Source organism: Saccopteryx leptura, chromosome 4 (genome assembly GCF_036850995.1).
Source record: "Saccopteryx leptura isolate mSacLep1 chromosome 4, mSacLep1_pri_phased_curated, whole genome shotgun sequence".
In the NCBI taxonomy this organism is placed as follows: Eukaryota; Metazoa; Chordata; class Mammalia; order Chiroptera; family Emballonuridae; genus Saccopteryx; species Saccopteryx leptura.
The window spans coordinates 209404289-209422237 of NC_089506.1; the positions used below are offsets into that span (position 1 = coordinate 209404289).

The 17949-nt window shown below is 44.0% G+C and overlaps 1 protein-coding gene across 1 annotated transcript in view; it reads right to left on the bottom strand.

Annotated features, from left to right (window-relative positions):
* The window catches only part of RBFOX1 (RNA binding fox-1 homolog 1), a 1119122-nt gene extending 1104604 nt beyond the window's left edge, over positions 1–14518 (bottom strand). The window contains exon 1 of the mRNA XM_066382649.1: positions 14441–14518. Coding sequence (XP_066238746.1) covers positions 14441–14452 — 12 coding nt within the window. The 5' untranslated portion in view covers positions 14453–14518. The remainder of the gene's footprint in view (positions 1–14440) is intronic.
* Positions 14519–17949: the final 3431 nt, after the last annotated feature.

Here is a 17949-nt window from a genome sequence, read left to right on the forward strand (position 1 = left end):
TTGACTGAGGTCCTCATATGGGCCCAGGCGTTGTGCTAGGAATTAATTGCATATTGTTCACCTGTTCGCTGCCTTCATGGAGTCTGTAACCTATCATTACGATCTGATCATGGACAGGAACGGCTGCGGGTCTAACACGACCGATTATAGAAGCCACCCTTCTGTCTGAGCGGCCGCCCTGAAAGAAATGAGTGGCATTTCCCTGCTTCTCCCCTTCTCTCGTCGATCCCAATGCTTTGGATGCCTCACTCTTCTTAAAAAAAATACATGTGTCTGTGATACATCTCTCTGAATCCCACTATGTCATTAAGGTTGTCCACCTCGGCGTAGCGGGCGGGAGGCTGTCACCTTTTAACACGACTCTAGTGGAGACCTGGGTTCTGCCACTTGTCCTTGGTCCATGTTGTTAAGAAGACTGAGAGCAGGTGGCTGACTGATGGGTGGATGGAAGGATGGAATCATCACACCTGTTGGTAGGAAACAGATCAGAAATGGGTGCTTAGGAGGGCGCCGAGGGCCGCACCGCTGATCTGGCTTCGTGCTGACGCCCCAGAGAGCTGCTCTTCCATCTCCACGCCAGCTTCCTTTGGCAAACCTCCCTCAGAGGTTCGAGAAATCTCTGACGACTCCGCTCACAGAGCTGGCAATGTTGTTGAGAATTGAGGCGCTTCTGAGGCAGGCTTGATAGATTCCAGGCTCTGTGTCACATTTCAACAGCCTGTCCAGTGTGGACCCCCCCCTCCCCGTCCCAGCTCATGTCACAATGAGGAGACCGGGTCTGGAAGGCACTGAATAGGTTCCTCTTCTTCTAGCCTCATTATAAAACATAGTAGCCAAGCCTAACTGTGTACAGCCTCAGTCTGCCTGCGCTCCGATCCAGGGTTCACGAGACGCATGAGCTCTATGATCCCGGGGAGATTGCAGTCTAAAACTGCTACCTCATCTGTAAAATAGAGACAAGGCGTGCTCCTGCCACAGAGGATGCCTGGGAGGGCCAAATAAGCCAGTGTCCAGGGCCTCCCACGGTGCTTGTCAGACACTCCACTCGGTGCATTTCAGCTGTGATGTTTCTACCCCGAAGCATCAGGGCATTCGCTTAGAGCCATTTGCTATGGTTTTCCGAGCTCAGTTCAGCAAGGGGCAATGTGGCACAGTGACAGTTTTAGATAACAGTGCCTCGACGGATATGTTCAAGTGGGTAGCCAAAATTGATTCCCAGCCGATTGTTTCTGCGTTAGCAAGACTACAGCCTGGCTAGGGTAAAGCTGGGCAGAGCGCAGCCATTCTCGCTGCTAAGAAACACCACCCGGCTCCTCCTGCAGCACGCACGCCTCCTCGCACGCAGCGGGCTCCCAATTCACTGGTTCCCGTGAATGGTGGAACGTCGTAGGAAGCACGTGAAGAACGACAGATGAGCCTGACCAGGCAGTGGCGCAGTGGATAGAGCATCGGATTGGGATGCGGAGGACCCAGGTTCGAGACTCCAAGGTCTCCAGCTTGAGCGCGGGCTCATCTGGCTTGAGCAAAAAAGCTCACCAGCTTGGACCCAAGGTTGCTGGCTCAAGCAAGGGGTTACTCGGTCTGCTGAAGGCCCACGGTCAAGGCACATATGAGAAAGCAATCAATGAACAACTAAGGTGTTGCAACAAAAAACTAATGATTGATGCTTCTCATCTCTCTCCGTTCCTGTCTGTCTGTCTCTATCTATCCCTCTCTCTGACTCTCTCTCTGTCACTATAAAGAAATAAATAATAAAAAAAAAGAACGACAGATGAAAGAAAGTTCCAGAAATCAGATAATGCCACTATTTCCTGTCCACGAGGCCTCTGCCACCACTTCCATGGACAATCTGGTTTTAAGTTTGCAAGACAGAAACAGAAGGGCACCTGTAGTTTATAAAATGCCAGTTTAGAGATACCGGGGCTAGAGGCCACGCCTTCCAACCCCCCCTGGTCATTTCCCTACAAGATACTGCCGAGTAGCACATAGCTCTCTCGCTAACATTTCATGGACTCTTTCCATAAACATACGCTTGTTCTTGTTGTCAACATTTTGTCCTGTCACGGCAACAGATGGCTTTACACTGGAGCATATGAAAATATTAAATACTTTATAAGCCTGTGGAAATATGCAATGCCTTTAGAAGACTGAATGAATCGCTCTGTGGTTAATATAAAGCAGCCCTGCAAGATTCTGTTAGAAACAGGTACCTTTATAGCGTGACGTGGAGTAGAAGTGTTCACCGTCGGTTCCACATCTTCACTGAAGGCAGACAAATGATGAGGGGGCCCAGCCTGTCACAGGACAGATTTGGGTCGTGCCGCGAGGCAGAACAGGCTGCTACTGAGAGCTGGGAAATATGGCAGTCTGTAACCAAGGGAGGGTTGCGAAATCACTTCTCGGAGATCTAAAAGCCAGAAGAGGCCTCCATCTGTCTGAGATGGTCAAATAAAGTAAGTTTAAAGACAGAGCAGTGAGTTCAGGGAGTGTGGAGGCAGCCAGCTAACTGCTCTACAGACCCAGTTCCATTTATTGTTCCTAACCAGAACCAGATTGATAGATATTTACCCAACCAAGGAGTGTTGCCATCTCAGCCAACTCCAGAAGGTATGACCAACAGATCTGTGAACGAGGCTCAGATCATCAAACAGTGGTTAAAGCGAGGGGTTCTCAAGCCAGATTGCCTAACTGCCACTAACCGTACCATCTTGCCAAGTTCCCTACGCACCCTTTGTCTGATTCTACTTCTGTCGGTGGGGGTGACAGTAGTGTGTACATCGTAAAGCTGTTTGGGAGGGACAAATGAGTTAGCATACACAACAGGCGTGGAATACAGCCTGGCATATGCTGGATGCTACGGAAACGCTGGCTCGGCTCCATATTTGGTACTGTGTTTATGTAGAAATAAACATTAAGATATGGGTAAGGTTTTTCTATTTTTCCCTGTATTGGTTTGTGTGTAACCGGCATTGACTTTCAATGGGCACAACATACCAATGTTTTACATAATGTGCACGAGTCAAAAATCACCAAAGCTCACTCCTGGGCACTGATCCCAGCGAAGGGGAGTGCTGTTCCCACACACCCCCACGCAAATGGTTGCAGCAGGTTTGTCTGTTGTTGGCCACCAACAGTCCAGATGTCCTCTAGCAGGTGAGCAGTTAAACATACTATGTTACATGCTACATACCATGGCATATTTAACTGCATATTTAAAAAGGGAAAAAATATGATTGATCTATGTAATAATAACTTAAGATACAACTCCTGATAAATAGCCCTGGCCAGTTGGCTCAGCGGTAGAGCGTCGACCCGGTGTGTGGAAGTCCCTGGTTCGATTCCTGGCCAGGACACACAGGAGAAGCACCCATCTGCTTCTCCACTCTCCCGTCTCTCCTTTCTCTCTATCTTTCTCTTCCTCCCCTGCAGCCAAGGCTCCGTTGGAGCAAAGTTGGCCCAGGCACTGGGGGCTCCATGGCTTCCACCTCAGGTGCTAGAATGGCTCAGGATGCAACAGAGCGACACCCCAGATGGGCCGAGCATCGCCCCCTGGTGGGATGCCAGGTGGATCCCTGTCGGGTGCATGTGGGAGTCTCTCTGCCTTCCTGCTTCTCACTTCAGAAAAATACAAAAATAAATAAATAAATAAACTCTCAATAAATAATAATAAGCCAAGGAGGTGGTCAGTATCTTCCCTGCAGCAGTAAATTCATGAGCCCACCTGCATGATCAATGTTGGCTAGCACTAAATACACACACACAAACGAACACTAGTCAGCCTGGGGAGATCTGAATGAGATTAGTGGGTTGTAGCAATGTCAATATCCTGGATGTGATATGATGCTGTGCTTTTGCAAAATATCACTTTTGGGGGAAATTGAGTAAAGCGTACAAGGGATAATTCTGCATTCCTTATTATGACTGCATGTGAATCTACAATCCTCTCAACAAAAGTTTATATTATAAACATTGCCAAACCTAAGTAACAGTAAAGAATGAGTGCTTTCAATCCATGTAAGGGATGGCCCACCTGCTCCCTGCTTATCAGAAACCATCCTGCATCTCTACACTCATTGTGAAACTATTTAATAAGTACAGACGTTGTTTTTTTCTATGTAATGATGCCTAAGTCCCGCTGATTAGTGCTAGATTTTGTATATTTGGCTGCCACATTTCCAGAAGCCGAGACCCGCCGAGTGAAGAGCCTGGGCTTCTGAACCAATCTGAGCGCTAGCCTCTCTCTGAAGTGTTTCATTATTCTGAGCCGGACTCACTGAATCTCCCAAGGTATGAAGTTCAGTTCGAGATAAAAATATTTTATCTGCTCTTACAGCAAATTGAAAGGCTATATAAAGGGTTTTGTTATTGCAGTGTTTTCATAAATATATAGTAAACATCCTTCACAGCGGGAAATGCAGCCCAAAATACAATTTTCCTACACCGACATTCGTGTGGCTTGCACAGGAAGATGAAATGACCCAGAGATGAATAAAAAAATAATAGGATACAACTTTTAGCAGCCCACAGTCGCTGACAGCCGCGCGCAGCCGGGAGGATAAGGATCATGATTTGCAGTGCCTTCGATGAATGACAGGTGTCCGCAGCACCCAGGGAATTTCGGTTTCCTCTGTGGCCAAACCATTACAGTTAACACTTAGCTTATCGTTTTCGGAAATTGCCAAGAGCCAACCATGCCGTTTCAGAGCCAATGCCGACACCCCCCCCCAACCTTAGCCAGAATATATTTTCAAATCAAACAACATGGAGGGTTCTTTTTTCCTTTTTTTTTTTTTTTTACCTCCTTTTAAGTCCCTCCTAAGCACATTTTCAGAGCAATCTGGGTTGCCCGTGACACCCACAGGAACTATGTTGACATCGAAGCTGATTTATGTCACATGGGGGGTGAGGGGCTGATCACAGGTTGCATGGAAGATGGAAGCTGTTTTAATACAGTCTTTTCTATTGTCTCGGTAGAGCATGTGTGTTGAAAAGAAAAAGGAATGGAGGAATAATCTTCCTTTAACAGCTTCACGGAGGTAAAATTGATATACCACATAACTACATGTTTGATGCGTGCAATTTGATGAGTTTGGACATAGGCATCCGCCCATGATACCATCACCACAGTCAAAATAATGAGCACATCCATCACCTCAAAAGTTTCCTTGGGTCCTGTGTGTGTGTGTGTGTGTGTGTGTGTTTGTGTGTATCTGTGTGTGTGTGTGTTAAGAATACAACATAAGATCCACTCTCCTAACAGCATTTAAATGCACAATCCCACACTGTTAACTACAGGGACTATATTTTACAGCGGATGTGTATAGAATATTCATCTTGCACAATCTCAAAAGCAGAATTCCATTTGCCCCGGCTCCCTTCCCAATCAGACTCCAACTCTCCCTTTGTTTTTTCTGTGACTTTGCAACATATACCAAACGTTTGTAGGAGTATGTTTGTTTTCTAACCAAGCATTCTCAACACCTTCTGGAATTCGGCCTCTTGATCCCACACAGCCCCTCGGGCATCATTCAGGTAGATGCAGGCCCCCCTCAGTTCCTTGAGCGCTGTTTGGCATCCAGTGTCCTATTTTTAGGCATTTAGTTTGCTCTACTTTTCCTCCCCACTGGACACGATGCTACAGTCAACAATTCGTATCCGTGAAACCTTAAGCAATTACATGAATTCTAGAAATGTAAAAGCTGGTCGAAGAATATGCACTTTTTCCAAAATTGAAATTTCCAAAATGTCTTCCACAAAAAACTGTGTCATCACACACTTTCTCCAACAGTGTGCAAAATGCCTATTTAATCAAACATGTTGTTTCCCAATGTCATACATGAAACATTTATATAGACAGATGAAACTTCCACACATATACAAATATATATACACACATGTGTATACATGTATGTATATATGACCACATTTTCATAAACTTGCTGGCATTTACATTTGTTTTTTTCTGAAAACAATACACATGCTCTTTGCCAGTTTTCCTCTGTGTCATTAGTCGATCTGTCCATCCATCCATCCATCCATCCATCCATCCAGCCATATATTCTGCCAAGGTTATAAGAAGGTTAATGCTAATAAGAGGACCACAAGAACTTCCTAGGTCTAAATGAATTTGACCTATGGTAAGATTCATTTTTTTTTCACCAATATTAGAACAAAAATTATTATGGCTCTGAGTCAAATAGAGGTGGACAGGAAGTCATAAAATTTCATATTTGATTAACAATTCTACTCACTAGCTCTTGGTAACCCTAGAAAAATCACCTCAACTCTCAGTACCCCCCCCTATAAAATGGGCATAATAGGAACACCCACATCAGAAGGCTTCTGGGAGCATTCAGTTTAATAATTGGTACCCAGATGTTAGCACAATGTATGGGTCATTGCAAATACTCAATAGGCAGTATCAGTAGTAATGATAATAAAGTATAACTCTATATAGTCAGCAATTAAGTAGTACATTATGACAAAACCTGGTTTCTTTCTCTATCAGCAGCAAAAGCTGAAGCCTGAATCATGTCTAACACTGATGAAACCTCTCGTTTTTTCTCCTTAGGCAAATTCTATAATAAGGACTCAGCAGTCCATTGTTCCCTGTTGAACACATTCTTTCTAATGGCATACAAAGTTTACCATTGGTTGTCTTTATTTTAAAAATGCAGGTTCGCATTACATGTGGAAATCTATTAGAAACCATCTCCGCTGGATATGGAATGTAAATGGCTATTTTAAATCCAATTTCCTATTCTCTTCTTCTTTCAGCCAAATAAGTAAGATATATATATACATATATATATATGTCTTTTAGCACCATATATTAATAGACAACACTTGCAAAATGTATCCGATAGTCTTAGCTGTGTGAGTTTATTCCCTTTTATTCACCACTGAACAACAAATTCTGGTTTAATTTTAAATCATTTCCTGAACCAACACTTAGATGGAATAGGTATTCCACAAAAGCCAATTTGATGAACTGTATTAAGAAAAAAAGATCTGATGATAATGGATCCAACATCAGTCTTTTGACAGTTCTGAAATGGGATTCACTCCTTGCTTTCTTTGTGTAAATGTGAGTTCATTGGGTCTGAAATATACAGGAAGAACTGTAATGATTTCCGCTTCCAGCTCAGTTCCTGGACTATTCCAGGATTGGGGAAGGGTGACTCAAAAGCCTCCTTTTATGCCTGTGGTATTGCTGGGTGGGCAGACCAGAGTGGTTCAATTGGGGCCACTCTTGCCCTGTCATGTGAACAAGAATCTGTGCCTTGCTAGTCTCTTTGAATGGTTCTAAATTTTCAAGTGTTGGGGTGTGTAACGCACAGGGAGCTTTGTACCAATACTTAAGTCATGTGCATTTGGGCCGGAAGGTTGAGGAGGCAGTTGGCATGACACTGACATCTGTCCCATTGGTGGCTTCCACCTGCCACAACCTCCTCTTCATCCAATATTTTGTATCCGAGATGTTTCATTTTAATGTAAAAACCCATTATACCCCTAGTAAGGAAAATTTAATATAAATTCTTTTATCCATTTATTCATTCATTCAACTGAAATTTATTGAGGCGTTCTACTGGCATCTTGGTTTTGTTTTTCTTTTTTTTTGAACAATCATGTATCCATGTTTAATGGCAGACTTGCAAGATCTTTTCTTCTTCTAATGCAGAATGAAGTGTCAAACTGGCACTTTTAGTTAAAAATCTATGCAAATTGTTTTTCTCAGCATAGGTTCTCACTACATGCTGAAAATCCAACAGAGACTGAGATAGGCATGGCCCTTCCCACTGGCTACCTGAGAGGAGATAAATAGATTGGCTTTAACAAGGTCCTATTGGCCATCAATATGTCCATATCCACCATCTCCCACTGGGCTTCCTAGAAAATTCTAACACTGCCAGGAAACCAAAGGGTTAAGTTTCTTGATGACCCTTTAGGAGTTTCAGTGAAATAATGTCTCCCTAGTTTTCTAATACCACAATTAAGTGGGGAATAAAACAGAAACCCCTCATCCTATGATCGGGCCCTTCAGAATACTATGGTTTTCCTTTGCTGCTTTTCGCTCTTGGTGGGTTTTGCTGTTGATCATGTAAAGAGAATTCACAAGTCCTTCTGACCCGGGATCAGTGCATGTTAAAAGTATATAGTTAAATAGTGGAAAATAAAGCTGTCAGCACTATCGTTTGCTCTCATTCAAAAATGCTTCAGTAGCGTTCTTGATCAACTACCCTAAAACAAAACTTAAAATGTCTGTGTTGTCAAAACTCAAGTGAAGAAGTGGCATGAACAATAATGCTTCTGAGTATTTAGACATTCAAATGATTAAAAAGCACAGCAAAGTGGTTAGGAACACACAGACTGTGGAGTGTACATCCCAGCTCTGCCACGTAGAAGCTGTGTGACCTTAGGTAAATTACTCAACTTTTCTGGGACATGGTTCACTCCTCTGTAAAAAGTAGATAATAGCAATATCAATTCCCAGGCTTGCTTTTAAGAATCAAATGAATTAATATCTTAAAGTATTTACAGAAATATGAAACACTATTTAATTATTTCCTAAATAAATACGCAAATAAACCTATGTACTAAAACTTTAAAGATAAGGAGAAAATAATGGTGTTTGAATGCTATGGGGAAAGAAGAGAGGTTTTTAGAATGACTGTTCCATGACTCACTTAGCGATGTTGCATTCCTCTTGTGCTGACGTCCGTGCCATGGGAAGAGGTTTTGTTTTCCAGAACCTGTCAGAATAACACTGAGGAAATGAAGGAAAAGTAGGCACTTAAACCACAGTGACCCGTGTCATATTTATAAGGGAAGATGCCAGAGTAGGCAGGCAGCTATAAAATTTTAGAGTCAAACTGTAAGAAAATACAGACTTTCCGAATTTGGCATCATGATCTTATTTACAGTAGCCAAGCGGAGGTTTTCAAAATGGATAACTGAAATCCACGCACCTCATCCAACCTCTCCTGAAAAATCAGATCATGTCTCTAGTCGTGCCAGAACCACTGATGTCACCCCGGGCAGGTTTTACAAGCTCGGCACTACTCTCTTTCTGGGCTGGGCAATGCTTTGTTGTTTGGCGGAGAAAGCTGCCTCTGAGTCGTAGAATGGTTAGCAGCCTCTCTGGTCTCCGCCCAACAGATGCCAGTAACCCACCCTGCCCAAATGTGACAACCCAAAATGTCTCCAATACGTGTTGCCAAGTATTGTCCCTGGAAAAGAGGGGAGTGAGAAAAATTGCTCTCCTGGTTGAGAACCACCCATTTAGGGCATCTGTTGAATCACAATTTTTGTGTATCTTCCTAAATCCACACGAGTCAATTTCAGTAGCATCTTGGTTTACTGGAATCAGAAAAATCTGGAGTCTAATTGCTTATTCTAATTATTAAAAGTCTTGAAGATTGCTTCTTCCCTGTCTCTAAATTATGCATAATAATACCTCCCTCGCGGAGTCACGGGAAGGCCCAAAGAAAATGTGGTGGGGGCCGGGCAATGTCTGACTCACGGAGGCACCAAGAGCCCAGCTGTCATACTGTGTGTGATTCCCGTTACTGCTGCGGTGTGATCACATCATCACCTTCATCCTCCTCTTCATCATAATAAACACGGAAGGCCTCTACTCATACACACAAATAACTCTAATAGAAACAATTGGTACTTTTATCTCATCAGCCAACAAGCAACTGATTTCCTCATGAGTAGAGATTTCGATTCAACAGCAAAGAAGGATATCAACGGTCTTGTGGCACAGGCAGATGCAGAATTATCAGAGAGAAAAGGGAAGGTCAGCTGTGGCCTTCCTAATATATGTTCCTCAACGGTCCTCTTTCCCAAGCAAACCCTGGGCACGCCGGCCACCTTGACTCGTGTGGTTGTGGCTGTCTCTCTGCACGGGGTTGAGTGTGAAGGAGACGGTCCCGGGGAACAGACTTCCTCATGGTCTCTGTGTGTGCACGCTCTTCCTGTGATCCAGGTACAGCACACCTGTCTAGAAAATGTAACCAATGCACCGACGAATACAGGGGATTCAAGACAGCTGGTCATGACTACTCATTTCTCTGGAAGTACAAAGGCCCACTTTAAAGAATGGTGAGTTTGAGCTAATTGGATCAACAGGAATCCAGAGTTCCAGACTTCACTTCTACAGATGCAGAGGAAAAAGTAGCATGTATGCCTCCCATTGCACAAGGGGAAAAAAAAAATCATGCCATCCTGGAAACGGGGATGCACTGTTTCTGCTACAATTGTATCATTTCTTTTTTTTTTTTTTTTTTTTTTTTTTCATTTTTCCGAAGCTGGAAACGGGGGAGGCAGTCAGACAGACTCCCGCATGAGCCCGACCGGGATCCACCCGGCACGCCCACCAGGGGGCGGTGCTCTGCCCCTCTGGGGCATTGCTCTGTTGCATCCAGAGCTATTCTAGCGCCTGAGGCAGAGGCCACAGAGCCATCCCCAGCGCCCGGCCATCTTTGCTCCAATGGAGCCTCGGCTGCAGGAGGGGAAGAGAGAGACAGAGAGGAAGGAGAGGGGGAGGGGTGGAGAAGCAGATGGGCGCTTCTCCTGTGTGCCCGAGCCGGGAATCGAAGCTGCGACTCCTGCACGCCAGGCTGATGCTCTACCGCTGAGCCAACCAGCCAGGGCCTACAATTGTATCATTTCTTGTAAACTCTTCTCTGGCCTCCTTGACAGTGGGACTAGCTGAACGATTATTCACCACCAATGAATGTGAGGCAACTAACAAGCATTCTGCCTGTTCTTCTTTTAAACCCAACTGAAAATAATTTCACGAGAACTTGCAAACACAAAATCGTGTTAAGAACTTCCCATTGATCCTATTTACCTTCCCTACATCAAAGTCTTCAGACTTCATAAGCAACTGAAACGGGGCCCTCCAGTTCCCTATAGGTTATGCGCACACCTAACCGGGAAGAACACTTTGAAATCCTATGGAGCCGGAAAAATTGGAAGTGTATGAATCTAGGCAGCGAAATTGGGCTTTTTGTCATTTTTAATTGCATTCATTCATAACCTAGTTTTGCAGAACCAAAAACGAGGCACGGGATCTGGCACGAGTTGCGTCCGCTTTATGGGCACACACACGCACCCCACAACTTTTCATATAAACTCTACATCCATCAACACAGAAACTCTCGCGAAAACTGTTTGAGGCATTCCAGTTATTGAATAATTAAATCTAAAGGTTTCTAAGTCGAGCACTGGGAGCTAAAAGCTGATTTTTAAAGATTGATTTCTTTCTTTTCGTACCTTGCAAGCAGAGGGGGGGGGGGCAGCATGAATTCCAAATCGCCGGGACTACTATTTTGTTATATATGATTTAATTCAAATAAATGAAAAATGCATAATTTAAAAATTCTCCAGGCCTTTATTTGCTCCCGTTTACTACTAGTTGTGATACATGCAAGTGCTCACCTCTGCATGAACATGAAGAGAAAGCAACAGAAGAACAAAGCTGCGAACCCACGAGGATGTGCAGAGACCTCATGTGTGACCACATCCCGGAGTGTCCAGATCTACCACAAAATAAAGTCTACAGTGCAAAAACTACGAAGGCTCCACGCTCTTCTCCCTGTTTATTTTCATGTTGGTCGAGAAATCAACACAAGGTAGGGATGAAAGTCTCACCGATGGCGTTTTGTTCTAATGCCTTTAGAACGACTTTCAAAGAACTTACTCCAACCCTGTCTGTAGTAACTTTGAGACTAACACAGATAAATTGAAAAAAAAATGGCTAAAAAGTAAACCTATGGGAAAGTTAATAATAATCAAGTTTTATTATTATTTCATAAATATTCTTTTTCTTTTGGACCACAATCCATTTCTCCGGTGCTGCAACTTTGCTCAAAACCTAATATAAAAATGATAAATTTAGACAAAAAAAAAACAGGACCAAAATTGTATTTCACTAGACATTGTAATGGTTATTTAGCTCAAGATTAACCCATGTAACAAGATTCTCTGTAATTAAACAGAAAACAGTAAGAAATATGTTTTCTGATTCCCATATAAGATTCTCAAAATACAACCATATATTCTCAAATTTTTACCACTATAATTTAGAGAAAGGCAATTGTTGCTAAAAAAATCCTTTATTTGAAATCGACTTCAATTTTTGTGTCATACTCATGGGGAGAGAGAAAAATTGGGGGAAAAAAGCCACAACTACTTTTGTATGTTTAAAGAAACTGGCCCAGAAGTTATTTCTTGGTTATTTCTACCAAGTTCAAGTAAATACAAATTAAAATGAACTCAGAGTCTCAAAGTAAGGAAGGTAATAGGGAAAATAGACATTTGAAGCACCAGGTTATAGTAGACAAACGTAAAAATATACTTAGCCCCATAAAGTTCTAACAGGCCAAGTGCACTGTCGTAAAAACCCATCACTCAGGGACAACAGAAAAGATGCAGCTCTTTTCACGTAGTAAGGCATTCTCCAAGAGTCAGTTTGCAGGGCTAAGGTGAAATGACGTAGAATGTTTAAATATTCCCTTTTAAAAATAAGCTGATATTAATTAACTCTTGTACACAAGCAGCAAATAATCAAAATGGGAAAAGAAAAGGGTGCTCCAATTATCCTTCAGGGTGCCAAACATATGTTCAAACAGAAATTGGTAGAAGGTATCGGAGAAGCTCTGTGTTCCAGGTACAAAAATAAAAGCAGAAGGAAGGAAATAGAGCTGGATGAGAGAAAAAGGCGGGGGGGGGGGGGCAGGGAGAGGAAAGAAGGGGAGGAAGGAGGGAAGGAGGGAGAGAAGGAGGGAAGGAGGAAAGGAAGGAGGGAGGGAAGGAGGGAAGGAGGAAAGGAAGGAGGAAAGGAAGGAGGAAAGGAAGGAAGGAGGGAAGGAAGGAGGGATGGATGGCTAGATGGAGGGATGGAGGGAGGGATGGATGGAGGGATGGATGGAGGGAGGAAGTAGGGTGGTAGGTAGGTAAGGAAGGGAGGAGAGAAAAGGAAGAAAGAAGAGAAAAGGAGGATGAGTAAGGGCAGGCAAGGGGAAACCTCCCCCAGTAGGTAATACTGCCCCGATTCCTCACAGAAGCAATTTTCTCTTTCTGATCTGCGAGCGTTCTAATATAGAGGAAGCGTCAGCATGTGTGGGGAGTGTGAGTGGGCAGGTAAGAGTTGAAAAACCCTGCTTCTTATATGAAAATCATGAATGCCGCCCGCCTTCCTCACGAACGCCAGCGGTAAACAGCTGCCTCTGATGGACTTGAGTTTACTTACTTGAAGAACCAACCCTCTTCAAACTTAATCACAGCCAACCATAAAGGCAAGTTACTCCATTTCACAAACGCATTTGTAGTCCTGCCCTTTGGATTTCCGAAGATACATATTGATCTTAAACCAAACAATTTGCTGCCCAGCTACCCAGATAAAGAGGATTACACAATCATTTTTGACTGCCTCCATTATAAACTGCAATCGTTTCTGCATGACCAAAATTAAACCATATAAACAATGAGTAAATTTTGAGCTATCTGAAGATGCTCAGAAAGTGACTCTTTTTAGCAAGTAATTTAAGGAATGTTTTACTCAGATGATTTTGCCAACAAAACTTCTGGATTCAAAATCCCCTTGAGCTCGTATTAAGTGTGTGTGTGTGGGGGGGGAGGAGGCGGGGGGGGGGGGGGAGCATAGCTCTTTTGTCAACAGAAATAAGTAAAATCAGCAATTTCACTGTAATCTCAAAATAATGGCTATAGGGATAGGTTGAGCCCGCCTTCTGGGTGATCCTTCCAGGCTGATAGATGTCGTACTCAACACTTGGCATATTTTTAAAACGCTTGCTAGTTAATTCCATCTCTTTGGGAGGCAAAGCACATTCCCCTCATTTGATCTCTCAAGAAGGGCAACTCTTGTTTCATTTAATAAAATGGCCCAGACCCTATGTCTCAAGTCAAAGCATTTTTAATATTGTCAGTATCACGTCTCTTCTCTGGGAACCAGGAATAGCAGAAGGGAGAGAGTACACCAGCAACTAGCAGGGTAGACATGTTTACACAAACATGCAGTGCATAGCCTCACACACGCACACGCGTGGCCCCATCGGAACGTGAGCCTGCCAACTTTCCAAATGCTCGGCCCATCTGGCCAGTGGTTTCATCAACCTCTCATTTAAAGAACCGCGCAGCATTGCAAAGCCCTTTGCTAGCCTACTGGGACTTTCACGCCTTTTCTTATAAACGCTTATTCATCTCTGGAAATAAAGTTAAACGGAGTCAATGAGCATGGGCAATGAAGTTCCCCATGAACTTCTAGCCAGTAAAGAAAATCCATTCATCCCCCGGGGCTCCCCCAATCACTCCACATGCCCCTCGCCCTCCCCGCGGCGGTCGGCGCCCCTGGGTGCGCCGGACGAGCCCCGCGCCCAGCCTGCACGGTCCCCAGGGTGGCCTTACGTACGGTGTGGCTCATTCACGCGCTGTGAAGGCGACCGCAGCCTTCCATCGCGGCTCCGCTCTTCCCGGATTCCATCCGCCGCCAGGTCCCTATTCTAATCAGCAGCCCCCCGAGGCGCACACGCCGCCACCCTCTCTGCGTGCACGTTGGACAGCGGCTGACGGCGGCTCCTCTGCCACAGGCAGCCAAAAATGTCAATTCGCACACTCCTCCCCTCTGTCGCCCGCCCCCGGTCCCCGTCCCTCTTCCACCCCCTCCCGTGAGTCAGTGGGCTTCAGAAAGCCTCTGCAGAAGCTGCCTGCTCTTCCTCCCTCCCTCCCTCCCTCTCTGTCTCTCCTTCCCTGACAGCGTTTAGAGCCTTCTCTCGCCTTACCTGAAGGGCATCTCCCACGACTGCAATTAGCTGCCAAGATTTCATTGTCCACGGCTGCAAAGTGCCTCCTGTTTTCCTCCCCGGGAGAACACGGGAGAAGTCCGAGGCAACAGCGCCCGGCCCCCACGTGCTAGCAATGTAAATGACTCCAGTCCTCGGCTGAGCGCGCGGTGCCACGCTCGCCCTGGCTGCCTAGCAGCCTGACACCGTCGCCAGCAGGTGCAGAACGTGCAGGAGAGGAAAGAGCGAGTAGCCCGAGCAAGGAGGCAATCAACGCGTAGACTCACACAAAGGGAGGCCAGCGAGGTGCCAGGGACGCTGCAGCACCCCAGCCCAGCTTTCCGGGTCGCCTCAGCCTCCAAGCCACAAAAAAAAAAAAAAAAAAAAAAAAAAAAAAAAAAAAAAAAAAAAAAAAAAAATCGCCAAATTGGACACCCAATGTTTTGCAAAGTCTTGCAGCCGGGGGGAGGCGGTGGATGCCCAGGCTGCGTGGATTCCGCCTCCACGCTTCTCCAAGCGCGTGCAAAGCACAGAGCTGGCAGCGCTATCCTCTCTCTCTCTCTCTCTCTCTCTCTCTCTCTCTCTCTCTCTCCCTCTCCCTCTCTCCCCCTGCACGTGTCCCTTCTCTTGTTCTTTCAAGCATTAAATATGTACCACATGACAGAATAGGGCACCTTGCACGGTCCTCCAAGTCCACACTTGACAACCAATTTTAATTCACGAGCAGTGAAATGTCTAAAGGCAGGATATAAGCACTTCCAATTACTTACACTGTTCCTGCATTATTTAAAATGTCCACGGACAGTATTTACGACTTCCAATATGCTACTACTTCACGTATAAATACTAGTAAAGGATGGAAATCCCATAGCACCCTTCCCCCAACACCGCTGACAAGATTTCCTCAGTGCTTCCTCCGAAAAGAAGCGGTTGCACTTTTCCTAGTAAAGTGTTGTGATCTCAAATCTCCTTACATATGATGTAGCGAGTGAGAAAGCCGAAAAGTTTGAGCCTGCTTTGAGAAGGAAAATATCTACGGTGTCCTGTTGAACTTTAGAGATCACCTTTGAAAATGTATTTACTTTGAAGGATAATGACATCAAAGTAAATTCCAGCTGCCACCCCTGCCCCCCTTTATTTTTAAAGCTAAGTGAGAATGAGTTGTACAAGGTCCTAGCTATTTGCAGTCTAAGTCCTGCTTGGGATAAACACTAAGCCATTGATTGGCTAGGGAAGTGAGTCTTCCAAATTAGAAAAATTAGTTTTTTTTTCCTTTTCCTTACGGTCTGCACTGAAAACTACATGCACTGAGATGGCCTGGATCCTTCGAGCACTTATCAATGGAATGGGAAGGATCTAAATATAAAAGGAAATTTTATATGTGGGAAAATATACTCTATTTGATTAACAGTGAAATATTTACTGGCTTCCTGCGTCATTTCTTGGATGCTTTATTTCAGTTAAAGGCCTTGTGTACAACTGATTAGAATTTTATATATCAGTAAGCAAATTTCAAAATGCTAATAAATCTTTCAGATATTTATTTTCACATTTATTACAGCTTCACATCCAGAGGCAATATTTTCAGGGTTTTTTTGGAATATGCCAAGTCCTTACATAACCACCATCCATCTCTGTCACGCCAGTAACAAAATGAGAAGAATTTTATTTTTTTTCCCCCTTCTGTGCATTAAGGGTGTTTTTAATATTGCATTAAAATAGCATTTCAATTACTTTATGTGGAGTTATAAAAAGTTTATGTGTGTTCTCTCTCTCGGCCTCTCTTGGGGGGCAGTGGCATTTAAAGGCTGCTAAGATAACATTAGGTAAAACTTCCTTTCACGGGGATGACACAGTATACTTCCTGATCATTTTAACAGTGAAGGGCTAATCAAAGCACATGTCCTCTGGTCATGGCATCAGGTAAAATGGCAAAAGGTTTTCAGACTATTACATAACCAGACAGGTTTCCAGACTTTTCTGATTAACCAGAACCCTATGTAATTACAGAGATACACAAATATAAAGTCTTGTTTTATTTTATATGCCCAGCAGAAACTGGCATTCTCAGTGGAATAATTTGATTCACAAATCAGTACACAAAAGCAAGGTTATTCGAAGTTAAGGATGGTGGGGGTGGCGGGTGGAGAGATAGCAAACCCTAATTACAGCCCCATTTGTCCTCCTGTTCCCTGGCACATATGGCCATTTAATCACTGAGTGTGACAACCTTGGCAGATGTTGCCAAACCCGGTTATTGATATAAATTGCTATTCTCCTGTGTAAGTGCCCCAACAAAGAGTTAAAGTGATGTCTGTACTCACCCGAAGGGAAATGAAAGGTCCACCAGCATCTGTGGCGACAAGCTGATACAGAACTGGCTGTTTCTTCACTCCCACTCTATGGGGAAAATGGCAATGGACAAAACCCCCTAGACCTCTGGTCGGCAAACTGCGGCCCTCTGGCCCCTTGAGTGTGGCTCTTCCACAAAATACCATGTGCAGATGCTACCTCGATAACGAATGTACCTACCTATATAGTTTAAGTTTAAAAAATCTGGCTCTCCAAAGAAATTTCAATCGTTGTACTGTTGATGTTTGGCTCTGTTGACTAATGAGTTTGCCAACCACTGGACTAGACCAAGAATGAGAGGGTCGTCTTCCCATGGTCCCTGGGAGGATGCAAAGTGGTACCGTCACTCTGGAAACCAATCTACTGATGTAAACATGGAAAATGTGCTCACCCTACAGCCAAGCAGTTGTACTGCTAATGTCCATCTAACAGACAGATGCACAAGCTGTGCTCAGGGGTATAATAACATCAGTGCTGGTAATAGGAAAAACAACAACAACAAATAAAACACCCCTCAGCCTAAAAATATGATTTATCCTGTGTGGAATACTATATAGCAGTGAAAAAACACATTGATTACAGTGAATAATCTGTAGCCATATAAACACGGATGTAAATTGAGGAAGATCTCTATACAGACTACATAGTACAACTATATATACAGATGTTTTTCAGTAAAAAAAAATTGCTGAGATAAAAATTCAAGTTTTAAGTGATTCATACACTATGATATCATTTATGAAAGAAAATGCACAAGGGAAATAAAACAATAGCCTTTCTTTCTGTA